This window comes from Dermacentor andersoni, chromosome 11, assembly GCF_023375885.2.
Source record: "Dermacentor andersoni chromosome 11, qqDerAnde1_hic_scaffold, whole genome shotgun sequence".
In the NCBI taxonomy this organism is placed as follows: Eukaryota; Metazoa; Arthropoda; class Arachnida; order Ixodida; family Ixodidae; genus Dermacentor; species Dermacentor andersoni.
The window spans coordinates 71,138,634-71,155,493 of NC_092824.1; the positions used below are offsets into that span (position 1 = coordinate 71,138,634).

The following is a 16,860-nucleotide window of genomic DNA, read 5'->3' on the forward strand; positions in this document are numbered from 1 at the left end:
TTTTGGTTCGGAGCTTCGTCGAAATGGCAGCGTGTCGTCGTTCAGTCGTGGAGACTGATCTGGCGCCGGCGGTGGAGGGTCTTCGGCATTTCAGTGAACTGCGACGTCCCACATCCATCGGTTCTCGCTTTTACTTTACCGGATATGGGCTCAGATACCGTCCACGCATCGGCCCAGTGTACTGTGGGCGCCGCAGTGAGGGGCAGTGCCCCGATGACGGCGATCGGCAAAGTCATTGGAGTCTCCGCTGAGTTGAAGCTAAGGTGCGAGAAATTTCACGCAGTTCTCCACGTTGCTGTGGACGCTGAGAGTAGGCGGCGAAACCATACAGAAAATGAATTACGTAAGAGCGGGCACTCGAGCCGTTTCGCGGATGAGCAAGTAAGGATCTCACCACCCACCGGGCAGAGTAGCGATGTCCGCTTCCAGTTGACCTCAAACGTTGACATCTTATCATACGTCTACGGGGTTACGGCGTCACGTCCAGTTTCCATAGAGCCGAAAGTGGAAAGGAAAAGTTTTTGTTTCCTTCTTTATTACTTTATTGAACATGCTTTCTACATCTCCATGTGTAATGTAGCAAACTAAACGAAACCTGGTTACGCATCTCGTTGCATTTGATTCCGTGTCCAATTTTCTCTTTTGCAATAATGCGTTAAAATATTGTACTATGGGCGTCAAATGAGACGCGGTCAGTGGACGGCGCGTTCCAAGCATGCCTGTAGGTATAGTGCTCGCCATCGGCCAGTCACCACCATTGCCAGATGCGCACATCCAGTTGCACCGAACTGCGCGATGACGTTCGCCCTATACTGCAATACTGACGCTTCTGTTTTGTTTGACGTTTGCTTTTTCGATTCGAAATAAAAGCGCAAATGCGCGCCGCCATTCGCGTTTAATTTGACGCAGGTAGTACATCTACAATTGGAGCACTACGACTTAATGCAGATGCCTTCCACCTGGGTGAGAGGTTCTTACGCGCATGCGCACAAGTCCAATCTATGAAATCAGTGAGGTCAAGTCGGGGACTGCAAGAGGGAACGGAGCGCAGGTAGAGGAGGGCGCTTCAAGGTAGAGAGGAGGAGCGCGCGGCGGCGGGGTGATGTACAAGGAGGCGCGCTGGGTTCGTATCCCCTGGCTGTTGCTCTGGGCTCCGTGAGCGCTCTGAGCGCCAAGCGAGGTGGGCTGAGCAGCACCGCAAGCAGAGGCAGGCGAAGCGTGAGTCGACCGACCCCGAAGCGGTTGGCATGCGCCGTCTACGCGCTGAAAAAGACAGACCAAAGTTAGGGTCTTGGCATGCCAACGAGAGTCCCCAAGAACGAGCCAATCTGGTATGTCTGGCAAGGCGTCATAGCCTAGAAACTCCGAATAAACAAAATTTACGCCATGATAATCGTTATTCCTCGGTATTGTCGCGTTATAGGTAGGCTGAGGAACACGGTAGCAATAAGCGTGAGTCAGGGAATCAATTCCTTATTGGGGAAACATGTGTCCACTAAAGAAGCCCCACCCATGCAATATGCTAGTGCCAAGCACAGGTGTCGATCGTCGTAAACCTGATTTGCGTCTCAAGTGCGTAGGCTATTTATAAAGGATTAGTTGAAGATTCCAGCGTAATGACATGTGCTCGTGTGGCTTCCAAATTGTACAACACTATTCGCGTCACGCATGCAATCTAATCACAAAAGCTCGCACTAAAACATAGGCGACTGATGCAATCAGTGAGTAGGATCGAGAATGTTCTTATACATGCTACCGCTTCATAGCTTTCTCACTCGGTCCACGGCTTTGTGTTGGGATCCAAGCCCAAACACGATCGCTGGGCTGGTGCTCCTCATAACTTCGTCGAAGACTGTAGCTTCGCCTGTCCGTCCTAGGCTAGTTCTTGGTGGTTAGGCAAGCAGGTTGTGCTTCTTTGGCACGCTGCAGTAAGGTGGCGACGTCGATTTTCTTCTGTGTTGAAGTGCGGTACCATTGAATGCCGGCATTATCAGCTGACCTCCAGCTGCCGGGATTCGGAGGCCTTGCCATGTAATTATAGCTTGCGCCGACTGCACGGTGAACGATTCACTCATGATGGAGTGGTCGGCTCCTATGTCCACTAAAGCGGCGACTGAGTGACAATCGAGGATCACTTCGAGGTTGCTAGTTACTATCGCTGCGTTAGTTATTTCGTAGCGTCAAATGAAGTCTCGATCGCATTGCCTCGCAACTACGTCGCATCCTCTGTGGGCGGCGTGTTTTTCATCGGACGTTCGTCGTAATTGCAGCGTGCCGTTGCTACGTCGTGCAATCTGCCGAATGTCGGTTCATGAAAATACTGCCCATGTATTGGGTCAGTGTACTATGGGCACCGCAGTGAGAGGTAGTGCCGCGGCCAGGGTGATCGGGAAAGTCGCCTGGCTCTCTCCCGAGTTGCAGTCAAGTAGTCGGGAATTTAACGTGGTCTCTCGCCTCGCTATAGACGTGGAGATTAGCGCGCAAGACATGGTAGTACCATCCCACGGTATGGTTATCGACAGTAGACGCGGCCTGCATTTTCGCCGTGACAGCAGGCGGTGGTCGGGTGCACACCATACGTGTGTCTTCCTCGGGGAGTTGAGTGAGCTGATGGGCGGCAGGGTTGGTGGCGGCAAATGGCGACGGAATTAGAGTTCCAGCACTCTGGTGCGGGCGTGGAGGGGCACGTCGACGGCGGATGACAGCGACGTAGGTCATCACTTCCTGCTTGAAATGCGAATACCCAGGGACTCAATGACTGCTGGATATTCCCGCAGACGACGTCCGCAATTAAAGCTACTTGAGGCAGCGTCGAACAGAATATGTTACGCAATTATTCGCGTGCAACGTCTCCGAGGTGTTTTAAGATCTTGTCGGAGCCTAGTGCCCACATTCTTCACTTCAGCGACAGCACTAAGCGGCTATGTTGCCCAGTGCGCATTTCCAGCGTCTTGTCAATATGGCTTCTGTCAGAAATTTCGCGACAGTCTTGGCCGGTTTGCGAATCAGTCCGGCGTAAATCTCTTGCCTCAAACCGCGCATGAGGAAACTCGCTTTCTCCTCCGACATGTCTGGGTCGGCGTGCTTAACAGACGGTTCATATCTTCAGTGAAGATCGCGATTTGCTCATTCGGTAGCTGCGCCCAAGTTTATATTATAGTTTTGACCAGCACCTTGCGCACGGCACTCGTGAACGTTTGTAGGAATCTCCTCCAAAGCAGCTCCCACGTTCTTATGCCGGCGTCTCGCTTTTCAAACCACGTCCTTGCGGCGTCTTTTAATGAAAAATTGTCATGACGCAGCTGGCCGCACTTTCAATTGTTCGATCTGGTGATTTATGCTTTGGTTTCCAGCCAGCTTTCCGCATCTTAAACGATTGTCTGTGGAAGAACGCTGGATCCATTTTCTGTTGCAGCGCGATCATTGCTGGCGACGCAAGGATTGTCATTAAGACTGCTGACTGGGCCATGGCCTTCCTAGTATTCTCGGCCAGACGAGCATACTCAGGTGGTAGTCATAGGTTGTGGCAAACTCGCTGGCCGATGACAATGTTTACGCTGTTTTCATGGCTTGCTGGGTGTATCCTGTGAGAGGTACCTCTACGAGATGCCACGTTGTAGTGATGGTGAGCAGTACACTAGCAAGGACCTTGAGTCACGCAACTAACTCTTTTAATATGGAACGGAAACGCACAACACGAGTTACACTCGAGCAGAAAGATAGTTGCGATCGTGAACATCGATGCTTCAATAAGTAATTTACGGCTAACGATTGACGGATATTAATGCATGATTCGCTGTAAATTGTAGCGTAATCGGAGCTTGCAAGCCTTCAAGAATGCATATTTATATTGGTATTGAGCATGCAGTTTTATTGCGAAAGGTTCGACTACAGCATAGAAAAAAATGTATAATTGGTAAGAAAGATCGAGGCGGTTCTGATACACGTAGGCGCATCATGCGCTGAGCTGTAACATAACATTTCTTAGCCGGTGAAACGCGTTCACAGGAAAAATATATACAAGCAAGCGTGTAAACATATATGAAAACTTACGTTTCATGTCAAACTTTTCTTGTCATTTTTGCACAATAACTTTTGTAACGTCAAGCTAAAAAGGTTTTAGAGCTGCAACTAGAGAGCAGTCCGAGTCAAAACAGTCGACTTCCGAGTGGGTAAAAACTTTCCATCAAATTTCAAAAGTTCCGCCACTACAAAACATAAAATTTTTCCTATTCGGAGACCGTGTAGTATAGTGAAGTTCCAAATGAATTGAATCTAGTACTTTCTCACTACCATCATCGGCTTATTTTGCGCTATAGAACAAACATTTGCGGTATGAATACACACTCCAAAAAACAGTAAATGCATTGAACAAACTTTCAAGCGAATAGTTTTCATACGCTTGAGATGTAGTTAGGCTTTGTCGTAAAAGCATCTGCAAGTGCTTCGCCTTTGGACACCATATAATGGCAGAAATCACTTCTTAGTTTAGAAGTATACAGCGCCTCCTTTCTCACATGCTTCGCAATGAGATATATCCCATTCTGTTTACGATGCAAAAACACCACGAATATGGTTGATTGAAGTGTGCTTGTCGGTACACTGTCAAAAGAACTGCACAGAAGTTTCTCTAACCAAATGGGAGTCAAGGATCTTTTGTGGACATTTAAGCACTGTAGTTGCACAAAATACAATCTTGCAGCCCATTAGGGTTTGTCTTGAAGTCAGTTTGATAAAGCAACGTTCACCAACAACATTGTTCCTGAAACAGTGAGTGCTGGCCAGGACCTGCAGTATTTCTTGACATTTGAGCATCCCAAATCCTAGTGGCGATGGTCTTGTTGCGCAATTTCAAAAATCCAGATGGCATCGCTCACATCTTGCATTCCTTCTGGCACACATGCCTATCGCGTGTTTCTTTGTCTGGAAAACGACATCTACATTGCGTACACTCATACGGTGTTTTATCCGCGTGCTTTGTCCGGCGGTGACGAACAAGATTTGAAATATTCTGAAAGGAACTATCACAGATTTCGCAACCGAAAGCGCTCTTCCCACATTGTGAGTCTACGTGTCTCTTGAGAATATACTTGTTTTTGAATGATTCCGCACATCTTTGGCAGACATGACGCTTGACCTCTGCGTGAGTGTGCTCATGTTTACGGAGATGCGCCGCCTGCCTGAAAGATTTACCGCATGTTTTGCAAATGTAGGGTTTCTCACCTGTGTGCGTGCGCTTGTGGTCTTCCAGATGACCAGACCGCCGGAACGATTTTTCGCATATTTCGCATTTGTGGGGTTTCTCGCTTGTATGCGTGCGCTTATGGTTATGTAGATGATTAGCCTGCCGGAAGGATTTATCACATATTTCGCATTTGTAGGGTCTCTCGTCCGTGTGCGTGCGGTAATGTTCATTTAGGTAATCTTCCCGGTGGAACTGTTTACCACATGTTTGACATTTGTGTTTTTTGCCGGTAAGGTTGTCTGCACACTTGGACATCTTCACAGATGATTGCTCACATGCTTTGCAAATGTGGGCTGTGTCATCTGTGCATTCCTTGGCGTGCTCGTGTAAGGCATCCCGTCTGCTCGAAACGTTGCCACAGACACTGCACAACTCTCGCTCTTCCCTGCTTCCGGTTCCAGGAGCATTCCTGCAATGACACGGACAAAGAAGTTCAAAACGGCCTACTCTTGTTAGAGGAGGACAAAGACACATCTTGCCAGTTCAGGGGCTGACAAACTAAATCGTGCGTTAACGATAACGCGACTTTCTGAACATATCGCTATCTTGCAGCATTTAATACTGGCGCTCGATTAGAGCACTTGTTTGACGTAAATTGAACACTGTTGCCTTTGATGGTGTGTGTCGATAAATTTGGAAATAATAAAGACCCGTACCTGTCTCACATCGGGTATACATAATGTATTAGGTAAAGCGTAGTTTTCGTATTTCTTGCTACTCGAACGGAGAAGAAATGTCTGGTAAGGGTGGTTAGATTAGGAACTTAGCCGATCTAAACACGATGATATTTTTCTTTCACTGCACTAGAGCGGCTTTTTTGCCGTTATGTGCCATTGCAATTAGCCACTAGAGGCTCTCGCTTTAAGATAATGGAAATGGCGCAATATTTGCTTTAATTCTGGCAAGTGTAGGTGGAATGACCCCCCGTCAGACATCATACGTATTATCTCAAGTCCTTCATATTCAATACAATGACAAACTTCTGGGTTCAAGAGTTCCTGTAATGTTTGCATGGAGTCATTTATTTTTTACTCGCATTCGAACTGCACACCGTTCCTCCCGAAGGCATAACACTATCATTTCCCCCCATACGTAGCAACCGCAGATACGTCAAATACTTCAGTGTATTTTTGTACAATGGCTGAAATATGCAACCGAAGAAGTTAGTATTTTCATTTGTTTTTCTCGGTAAGGTAATAAACACTGCAAGCATTGAGTTAAGGCGTTGCTGGTACGACACGTTTTCAACATTTTAGTCTAAAATATACAAGGGGCAGTAGAAGACAGTGCATATGGCGTATGTCTTTTCTACACCTTTTTGCTCGTTTGAAATGTCTATGCTAGGCACTAGATGAACATTCGTCGCTACTCTTGCGATAATGGCTTTTTGCTTGTATAGTTTTATTTATTCTTGTGGCGGTTGTTTACATGACTCATGTAATATTCTGGTTTGGTTCGAGTCGTGTGGTGTTACCTTGTACATTACTCGCCGCGGTTGCTCAGTGGCCATGGTGTTAGGCTGCTGAGCACGAGGTCGCGGGATCGAATCCCGGCCACGGCGGCCGCATTTCGATGGGGGCGAAATGCGAAAACACCCGTGTACTTAGATTTAGGTGCACGTTAAAGAACCCCAGGTGGTCGAAATTTCCGGAGTCCTCCACTACGGCATGCCTCATAATCAGAAAGTGATTTTGGCACGTAAAACCCCATAATTTTTTTTACCTTGTACATCGTTTCTAATCATGCCATCTTGGCCGGCATGAAGACCGGAATATTTATTGAAGAAATTAGAACTATCGAACAATCAAATTTCGTTTGATAGAGCCAGGTAAATCCCGGCAAATTATCCGTCGCAACATTTATTCGAGCTTGCAAGTGGGAAAATTATAAAATCACTAGGTTTAAAAAGAAATAGAAACTTAGAATTTACAAAGTTACCTACATGAAAAAATAATACATATCGCAGTTCCATTAGCTGCATCAGTTGGAGCATCCTAAGCGAACAACTTTCTTGATATTCCTTTGCAATTTGTTTGAAACCGACGCCATGTGTCCGAGGACGGGCCAATGATCTACCTATATAACAATATTTCAGAACTCTGTGTAACACATGAATTCTGAGCGCTTTAAATGTGTTATTTGGTTTAGTTAATTTAATGGTGGCGCTGTTTTCATTGAGTTATAAAGATGTAATTTTGTTACATGTGTTTCTCCGCGTTTTTTTTAAATATTTCACGAATCTAAAATGAAACTGCTTCAGTGAAAATATTATCACATTTTTTTAAATGCCACAAGCTTCAATACTAGTACAGTGTGTTGCCAAGCACATTCATTTCACTTTTCCAATGTATTTAGGTAGTAGAGTCAACTGGCGTAGAGTCATGGTTTTCGTTTACGCCGACGCCATATTGTCTGAACAGCAGTTGATATATGTCATTTAAGTCATCGCCCCATTTATCCCTCGCGCAAGTGCGTCAATACCAGCGTAATTCTAACAGGAATTTTACAGGAAAACACTCATTTCACGAGCCTCGGCTCCGATGATCGTCTCTCCTTCACAATCTACATATTTGATAATGGGGAGTGAGTAAGCAGGTTACAAACCTGCAAGTGCACCCAACATTGCGGCGTGTTAACAGGATGGAAAATCGGGCGACCTTGTGTAGCTTCGTGGTTGCGGCATGGGGTGCGTACACTACCCTCTGGTGTTCGGTCGCTCTGCTGGAACCATGAAGTTTGTTAACGCCTGGTTCGCCAGCGGAATGCTCTAAACTGCGGTTGCCGTACCTGTTTCAGACATCAGGCGAGGGGGAATTCCCCTCCGACAGTCATTTCTCCTCCCAAGGAGAAATTACCGAGTAGGGACATCTTGTTACACGGGTAGCCATACCTGCAGTATCTGAGTTGCTTTTTAATGGAAATTTCAAAATGTCAACTTACGTGCCGCCGTCTTCAAGATTGGCCGATGGTTCCTCCATGCTAGCGCGACATGTGCTTGACGTTGCCTTATCCATGCTCCTGATGGACCCCTGCTTCTCGCAACTCGTGCTGCCATTGTCAGTGACACCTGTTGGACATAAATCTATTGTAAAGGAGTTCATTCGTCGTAGTGCAAGGGTAATTCATGGGAAATTGATATTTCATGCTTATTGTGCAAGGCAAGGAACCTTTAGTGGTAGAGAAAGTTTACTTGGGTGCTTCCGTACGCGGTGCTTTTTTCTTTCTGCAATTATGTCTTGAACGCATGCAAGAACATCGTGGCAATGGGGAAGCCGAGCACGATCAAGATTGTCCAGTGTTGCATTCTTGTGAATATTATCACGTTTTGTCTCAAGCCGCGGGCAGAACATGTACACGACAGCGCTTGAAGTGAAAAACGACATGTCGGACTCTTGTGCGTGAAACCCTTGACCCAATATATTTGCTGTGTTATCCAGTAATAAGCACATTAGATGCCTGACGAATTTGTTGCTTATAATTCGTCTATTACGAGTAGAAGGATTGTTAGTTTGTACGGAATGTTAGTTTGTACCGGTTTGACGTATGGCCTTAATTTATTGCCCTTCTATGACACATAGGTGCGCCCTCGAAGTACGTACTCGCCTTTCGGAAACTCGTTATCTGAACCCCATTTGGTGACTCCTGTAGCTGAAATTCATAACCATTGTCTGTAAGCACTTCAGGTTTTCCAGCTCATTACGGGCACTAAAACTGCTGTTCTCCCCAGTGTTCCTGTGTAGGCCATCAATAGAATATAGGGCAACTTTCAAAAAGATTGCTCAATGCGCATCTGTAGTAGCCATATCGCAAACAGTCCATTAGCTTGGAAAGAAATGCGGCAGTGTTAATTCACGGGGCAATATCACTAAACTATTCAACGGAAAGCCCCCAAGTACGTTACAAATGTGGATTGCGTGGATAACGCTGAAATTATTGTAGCTAGGTGCCCATCTTCTATATAACGGCGCAGAAATTGCATGAAACTGAAAGGAACACGGGAGCGAATTATAAGGCGGATGTTACGGCAAAACCCTCCTCAGGATGACCATCGACGCTACTGGAGTTAGGAATAAAACTGCAGGAACACGTCGTATTTTTGAATGCACCTTTACTCACAATATGAAGGGGGCGGGGGGGAGTTGGCTAAGAATGTTTACGGCATTACTACACCCACATGCCTTAGCGTCTGTACCTCTGATAGTACGCTACTGGAAACGTTGAGCGCGGATTCCCAACAAGAGGAACTAATGATATCGCTTTCATTTTTGACTTCAATAGAATTACAGTGTGATAGCATAGGCGTGTTTAAGGAATTCTTTTTTGATTGTCTGGAAATCTCTACTTTACAAGTAGCGCCGGTAATGTCACAACGTTCGTCAGGCCTGCGAAAGAAGTTGCGCAGGTACTGGCAGAACGAATAATGCTTGACGTATCCAAGAAAAGGTAATCACTTTACAAAAAAGAACGTTCAGATTGGAAGGCCTGTGTTTCAGCATGGCGTAGATTTTCGCGTTTGCAAAGCATTACAATATCACACACGGCATTCGCATCAAGCACTTGCTTTGGGAACCAGCTTTATCTGTTTAAGGCAAACATTATCACGATGCTAGAAGGTCAAACCCACGGTAATTCTGCTGTGCAAACAAAATTTTCGACCAATGGTCGAACGATGATTCTATTTACGAGTGAATTAATCACTGCATCGAATGTCCAGTCTCGGCTTCTGCCCTTATCATCTAGGAGCGTGCTTTATAAGCCCACGGATACAACAAATTCATTCAAAAACTTCTACTTCATAGGGTACGTACGAATTTGCATATATTCAGAAGAGCACAAAGTTCTTAGTAAGGACAGTTATAAGCTGGCTCATGCGGAAACCATTTTGGCCGCGCTGGTAAAGTGCATCTTTATACGCAATATATGTACCACTACCACGGTAACCTTAGGGGCTATCTGCCATGTTTGTGGTAAGGGCGAGGGACAATCACCTACGTACCGTCGACGTTGCAAGTATCGTCGGTCATAGGCATGTGCTGCCTATTCCCCTGGTAACGCGAGGCGTCGTCGGAAATCCTACAAATAATAAAGTATTGATTAGACAGTTACTAGTTGTGACAAAAAAAGGTCAAATTATGCTTTCCTTAAGCAAAGTACGGAAAAAGCAAAGTCGTGTTTTGTAAACGCGCTGCTCACAATGGTTCGTTCTGATTAAGTACCGACTATACTGGCTGACACACGACGAATGGCACACCCGGGTCAATACATGGCGCTGAGCACTCATCCACCATAGACGAAACGGCGCATTCACTTGCACGAATACTGTCAGTTTAAGTGTTAAAGTACTTATAACGTGTCGTATGTAGTTGGCTATATAAAATTCTTGCTCCACTTGCTACAGTGACAGAATCCCAACAATCATTTCGGAATAAAATCTTTTAGAGCATGTAACATGTTTTTGCATCAATAAAACAGGTTGAAGTATAACAATGACACTGTGCAGATCCGAGCTTGCCCATGACCGTGCGCGAGATCTAACGCGCCGCGGCGTCATGCAGGCAGTATGGGGACAGGATGAAATCCAGCAGAACGATCCACTCCTTACTTTTCATAAAATAATCTGACTATCGGCTTAGTATAAGGGCCTATCCTGTTCTTCACCCGAAGTTGGACAGGTGTCAGTCATTCTCACTTAGAATGCTCCGGATAGGCTCATTCCCCTCGCGGGCCTTTTTCAGCCGTATCTCCGCAGACGTCGATTCAAGCTGCCCGGACTGTAATGAGATTTATTGTTCCTTAGCGCACAGGCTGTATCAACGCCCCGCGTTACCTCACGGCCCTCTATCCAGAGAAGCCGACTGGGAAGAGGCACTCGGGAGCCAATCGTTCCATACACAACTACAGGCAATCCAGACGGCACAAGAAAGGGCAGTCGGTCGGTCGGTCGGTTGGTCTTTTGATTACTTGCCAACAAAATGACGAGTTCGAAAGAAATAATGATGAACTAGAATGGAGTTCATAAATATTCGTATTCAAGAGATCTTAAGTTTGCTTCTACGGCACTCGCTTGAGCCAATCTAACAAGTAATTGAAGGATGTAGTTTATCGTGAGAGCGTCATGAAAAATATCCTAAGAGTGATGCAATTCTTAGCAAGAAAATAGCTAAAATACGAGGAGCAAATGCATTTGCTCACAAATGGTAAAGGGTACCCTAGAAGACCATGACATTTCATTTATTTATCGCTGTAGTATAAAGTCGCTCCCGTTCCCTCTTTTGAAAGAAAAGATTTAGAAACCAGTAATATGAATTTAAGTTGCAAAAAAAACATTAAAGACATAAACAAATACCTTCATTGGCCATGAAACTCCAAGCGGGAAAAATGTGTTTTCTTTTATTGCGTATTTGTTGCGCTTAAGCAACACATGCAAACAAGAAGGGCGAGCGTTTTAAACCAAGTTGTGGCTTTTCATGCACCGCGGTTACTTTTTAAGAAAAAGCATTGTGCAGACAGTACATCTAGGTCGCACCTTTTTGTTTTAATTGCCAATTTACAGCATTGTGGTACACTTTGACAAGTTGTCTTGAAAACACGGTCCGGCACAGCAAGTGTTCACAGAAGATAAGACTAATTCTGAGGTTTCTTGTGCAAGAACCACAGCTCTATAAAACGCATGCCACCATAGTAATTTGAGCATAAAATTTCACAACCATAGGTTCTGCCACGAGCACGCAAATTCAAGGGAACAGAGGCCTTTTTGAAGTGTGCTTTCGTCAAAATTCCACGGTCCCACCTGAGATTGAACCCGGGACTTCAACGGCTATATATCATGCCGTGGCGGGTGTGCAATGCAGTCTGCATACATAAACGAAACGTATTTGCTTCTGTAAGTATGTTCGCTTCATGTTTTGAAAAATCTTATACTAGGCGCTAAACAGCGCACTTTGCGCTGAACATGGAATACTTTCGCTCCGCCCATGCATCGACGCGTCTTGACCTAAGAAAGCCTCCGATTTCAAAGCTCTAGCTCGCTGTCAAAAAGACCCCTTTTAGGTGAGAACAAACGTACATATATTAAAGCCTATTATATCGATCGTGTCTAAGAGTAAACATATTCGATGAAAAATTAACAAGCGGTAAAGTACGCGTTGTGTAGGCGCCCAAAGTAGATGAAGCATCCTGGGTATCGTCATGGCTTGTACTTGTCACGGCAGTGCAGCTCCATACGTGTTTTCATTCCGCGGTATATTGGCTGGCGCGGACAATCTGTCTCGTGTGGCACATTGCAGACGGAGCCAAGCCTGGTGAGACTGCCTCGCTAAATGGGAGATCACGAGAGGTAGCGCGTGGGTGACGTGTGGCCGCGATTCACAGCAGCCGCCACAGTTGTCACTTCATTGTCGCAATCCCCATCGTCGTCATGCCGTCACACCACCCTCTTTGATGCGTCGAGGTAACTTTTTTTTCGTTATTCTGCGGTAGCTGTCGCCATCGTGTCGGGATTATGCCGTCGTTGTCATTGCGTCGTCGCCAAAGAGACACTATCACGCATTCCTTGTCATACCGTATAGTCATCATGCCGCCTTAGCGGTGCGGTCGTCGTCATTATCGCTTTTTCACGCGGTGGTCTTACCGTCGTTGTCACGTCGTCCTTTTTGTACCCCTCATCGTGACTTAAGAATGCGCCTGTCATTGTCGTCATGCTGTCGCCATTGTACGACTTTATCATTACATCAATATCATTCCTTAAAATTAAAATAAGTTATGAGATTTTGCGTGCCAAAACCACTTTCCGATTACGAGGCACGCCGTAGTGGGGAACTCCAGAAAATTGCACCACCTGAGGTTTTTTAAGGTGCACCTAAATCTAAGTACACGAGTGTTTTCGGATTTCACCCCCATCGAAATGCCCCAGGTGGTAGAAATTTACGAAGTGCTCTACTACGGTGTGCCTCATAATAAGAAAATGGCTTTGGCACGTAAAACCCTATATTATAATTGAATTTTTTCTATAGACGGACGCTTTTCTCTTTATTATCTTTGTAAACGAATATGGGGTAGTACGTTCGCATTTCACAATCCTGCAAGAGTGCTGAGCATGACAAGCATGTTAGCACCACCTCCACCATGCCGCGTGCTTAGAATAACGGTTGACATTGTGCGCGTTTCACGCATCAGAGCTCTCTTCCATAGAAAAATTTCGTCAATGGAGGCATAGTTGCATCACCGGCAGCATTAAGCACCGTCTGTGAGTAGCTTTGTGCAAGGAAATATTTGAAAACGTGGGCTCACCTAGCGATGGTTTCCGGAATGGGCGATCCTTCCTCCATTCCAGCGCGGCTCGTACTGGGCTGTGCGTGATTGATGCTGCTGCTGGACGCCATAGGCGGGGAACTGGTGATTTCGCTTTCAGTGACACGTGTTTGGCCTGAGTGAATAACAGAGGTGTTAAGTCGCCACTGTGCAAGGGTAATTCAACGAGCGTCAACATTTCGTGCTAAGAAAAAAACTCGAAGATTTAGTTGAGGCTTAGTGATAGGGCAACCTGACTTCAGTGCTTCCGTATGCGGTGCTCTTTGTGGAAATATGCCTTCAATACATGTGACGAAAGAGACGTGCGTGACGGAATTTATGCAATGTTGAATTTCCCCCAAAATATGTGCTGCATTTAGTACACCAGAATAGAACACCACAGTGCTCCATGCTGAAGGCGAGATTACGCATTTTTAACGCGATAGCGTTACCGGCCCCGTGTTGCAGAAAATGCGGTGTCTGCGTCCGGCGCCTGCGTCGATCGTCTTGTGAGCAAAAATCCTCCCGAACTACGCATACCGAACCACACAGGCCTTCAGTGTAGCGCAAAGGCGTTACTGAACTTAACGAATTTCTCAAAGTAAAATGCGTCAGAAGCATCCTAAATTACGACTCGCACACAACCTAAAGACATGATAGCATCAGATTGTAATATTAATAAACGAGAAAGCATTCTTTTACGCGGGGACTCAACCACAAACCAATTTTACAGCGTTTCTACCACTCTTGTACCACAGGCAGTGACGTGCCCGGCTCCGTGCAGAACCATCAAGGTGGTGCTCGCCATCGAGAATCCGCGGCCCACGCAACTAGCCGCGTTTCTACCAGGAAGCTCGCTTTCGTACATAGCGTTCGCCACGAACGTTTACCGGTAAACATTACGGTTACATAAGATGCAGTTACCGGGAAGCGAGAGAAGCAGCCAGGGAACTTTTAATGCTGTCGTGTTTCACTCTTAAAGGCGAAGCTAAAGCGTCCTGCAGATTTCGTTGTGTCTGTAATCGCAGTCAAATCTTGGCTCTACATTTCCAGCAATAAGCATATTTCAGGCTATACTAAGGGGCCAATGGAAAATACGCAAAATTGCGTATGCAAGCTTTTGCACTAACCTACCTTGCCTTAACCATAAAGGCCGCGTTTTCGTTATAGTAAAGCTCCTGTCTGAATACACGATATACGCGGCAACCATTCCACTAAATTTGGTGAGACTTGTTGCACCTAATTGAAACACTTCAAATGTAGTGACTGCAGCTGACGAGGTTTTGTTTCGGCTATGAATGTCCTTACGAAAATTTTTCGATATGGAAGAATTTGTAAAAGGTGAACTATATCAATCTTTCAATTCTAATGAAGCAATATAAAGGATAACGCAGTTCTGGAAAGAACGTCTAATATTATATCTGAAGTGGTTAAAATAATATTGTAGCGGCAGCAGCATCGGCGTCGCACGAGAGATGACATAGACGCTCGCGTCTACACGAGGCACGAGCGGCTGACACGCTCCGGCACGGGCTAGCGTTATTAAAGGAGATTATTAAAAAGAATGCTACGCTAAGAGATCGAGTGTCGGTTCTTCCTCTCCTGCGAGAGTCCGAGACTTTAACGGCCAACGTGGTCGCTCGTCGCCACAATATAATAGGCAGCACTCTGAAATATAATATGTTGTGGGTAGGAGTTTTGCAAAACGCTCGTAAACGTTCAAAATTTCTGTAAGTTGGTAATTCATGAACCAAAATTAGTCGCCTTAGGTGCTATAGCACATGCAGTTCTACAGAGCTGTGATATCTCTATTTTATTTCTCTAATTTCTAATTCTCTATCTCTCATTTCTAAACAATGTCCTTTTCAGTTGTGTCGTCGAAGAATGGCTTGCACGCTGTATGACTTTGACGCACCAACTTACTCAATCAGCCATGCGGTTAATTCGCATAAGGAGTGTTCATACGGAAACCGACACGGTGACGCTCGTAAAGTGTGTCCTTTTGTGCAGTAAATGCACCGCTATGGTGCCTTATGTAAACGTTCTTTCCTTAGAGGATTGTTAAGAGTCTTCGCAAGTGGTATCGATGATCGAAGGCCATGCCGTACATACCAGTGACGTCCGTGGCATCGTTCTGGCTGTTCATCGCGTTCCACAGGTCTTCGAAGGAGTCATCACAAATCCTAGAATTAGACATATGTATCGGTATCCTACTCTTTGCTTCCAGGTAACGCGGGAAATATCTGAAGAAGGTTTTGTCAAAGCACTATTTGGAACAAGCGAAGTGCTTTTTTGTTAATGAATGTGATGCATGTCATGTTTCATTTTATTCAAATGCTCACTTGCTTGCTGGCATAGGGCGAACCCGGCGTAACATGTGGAGTGGAGAGCGACCATCGACCGTAGTGGAAAGGCCTCCTTGATTTGCACGAAAGTTTTATGTACAGTTTAGTTTAGTACTTAGGTTTTAGTTCACTTTTAATAGTTTGGTTAGTGCTTTCTAGTTTGTTATATGTGCTGGTTTCCATTTGTCGTGGCGTCAATAACAAGTGGAGCTGAATCGCAACGATAATTACCCAATGGCTTCCACGAAACCTTCTTATCTAATTGTTCTATAAAATAGGCTGAGGCTCAGAAAAAGAGGCTGCGTGAAATTTTTAATGTTTTAATTCAAGGCAGAGCTGTAATAAAAAGAGATACTCCTTACGCGTCAGATTGGATTGGCAAACTTCGTGGTGGTACTAGGATTCTGACGGCGATTTCAATCAATGACGAGTCATCGATCCATGACATTAGGAATCTATCTCCAATTATTAAAATTACAAGCAACATGGCTTTCACAGAATCGTAGAGAACCGACAGTTGCCTCTGAGGGAAGACTCATCTTGAACACTTGAGAAGAGAAGGACGCAGTCGGTTGAAGTTAAGCACATGTGAAAAAAAAAAAAAAGATGTGTTCTTTAGAGTTTGCTTCACGTATGGCCCGTGCAGCTGCGTCTCCAAAAAAAAGTGAGTTACAGGGGCATGAACAAGGCGCAATTGGAGACATAAGCCTCAGAAAAAAAATACGGAAATGAAGGAACGTGCTTCTGCAGTTGTATACTGCAAATCATTCTTACTTGCGACTTCTTTACCGAGGCAGTGAAAAAAAAGTTGCCGAAGGTTACTCTTTAAATCCTGATATAGAACCTAAATATACTTATAAGTTTCACCTTAGCTATAAAAAGAAGACACCATCAAGGTGACAGCCGCGCGATGAGCGGCACGTGTGAACGGTCAAGAAGTGTTTTTAGGTTAGGCGTTAGACAAACTCTCGCACAGGTGGC

At 45.4% G+C, this 16,860-nt stretch overlaps 1 protein-coding gene across 2 annotated transcripts; it reads right to left on the minus strand.

The window, feature by feature from the left end:
• Positions 1-561: 561 nt before the first annotated feature.
• On the minus strand, positions 562-13,665 carry LOC129381590 (uncharacterized). Of its 2 annotated transcripts, XM_072285264.1 has the most exons (5): positions 13,535-13,665; positions 10,242-10,318; positions 8,186-8,312; positions 5,521-5,654; positions 562-1,263 (listed from the first exon to the last, which is right to left on the minus strand). In XM_072285264.1, the coding sequence occupies exons 1-5, from the start codon at positions 13,624-13,626 to the stop codon at positions 1,067-1,069; spliced, it is 627 nt and encodes a 208-aa protein (XP_072141365.1). In that variant the 5' UTR covers positions 13,627-13,665; the 3' UTR covers positions 562-1,066. The 2 variants fall into 2 exon arrangements, with proteins under 2 accessions (XP_072141365.1, XP_054920574.2); XM_055064599.2 differs by lacking the exon at positions 562-1,263 and having other exon boundaries at positions 3,855-5,654.
• Between the last annotated feature and the right edge of the window lie 3,195 nt (positions 13,666-16,860).

Coding starts and splice junctions, on each gene's coding strand:
- LOC129381590 (XM_055064599.2), bottom strand. CDS start 13,626: ATGGCGTCCAGCAGCAGCATCAATCACGCACAGCCCAGTACGAGCCGC. Junction 8,313..10,241: donor CGATACTTGCAACGTCGACG/GTACGTAGGTGA, acceptor TATGTCCAACAG/GTGTCACTGACAATGGCAGC. Junction 5,655..8,185: donor AATCTTGAAGACGGCGGCAC/GTAAGTTGACAT, acceptor GTGTCATTGCAG/GAATGCTCCTGGAACCGGAA.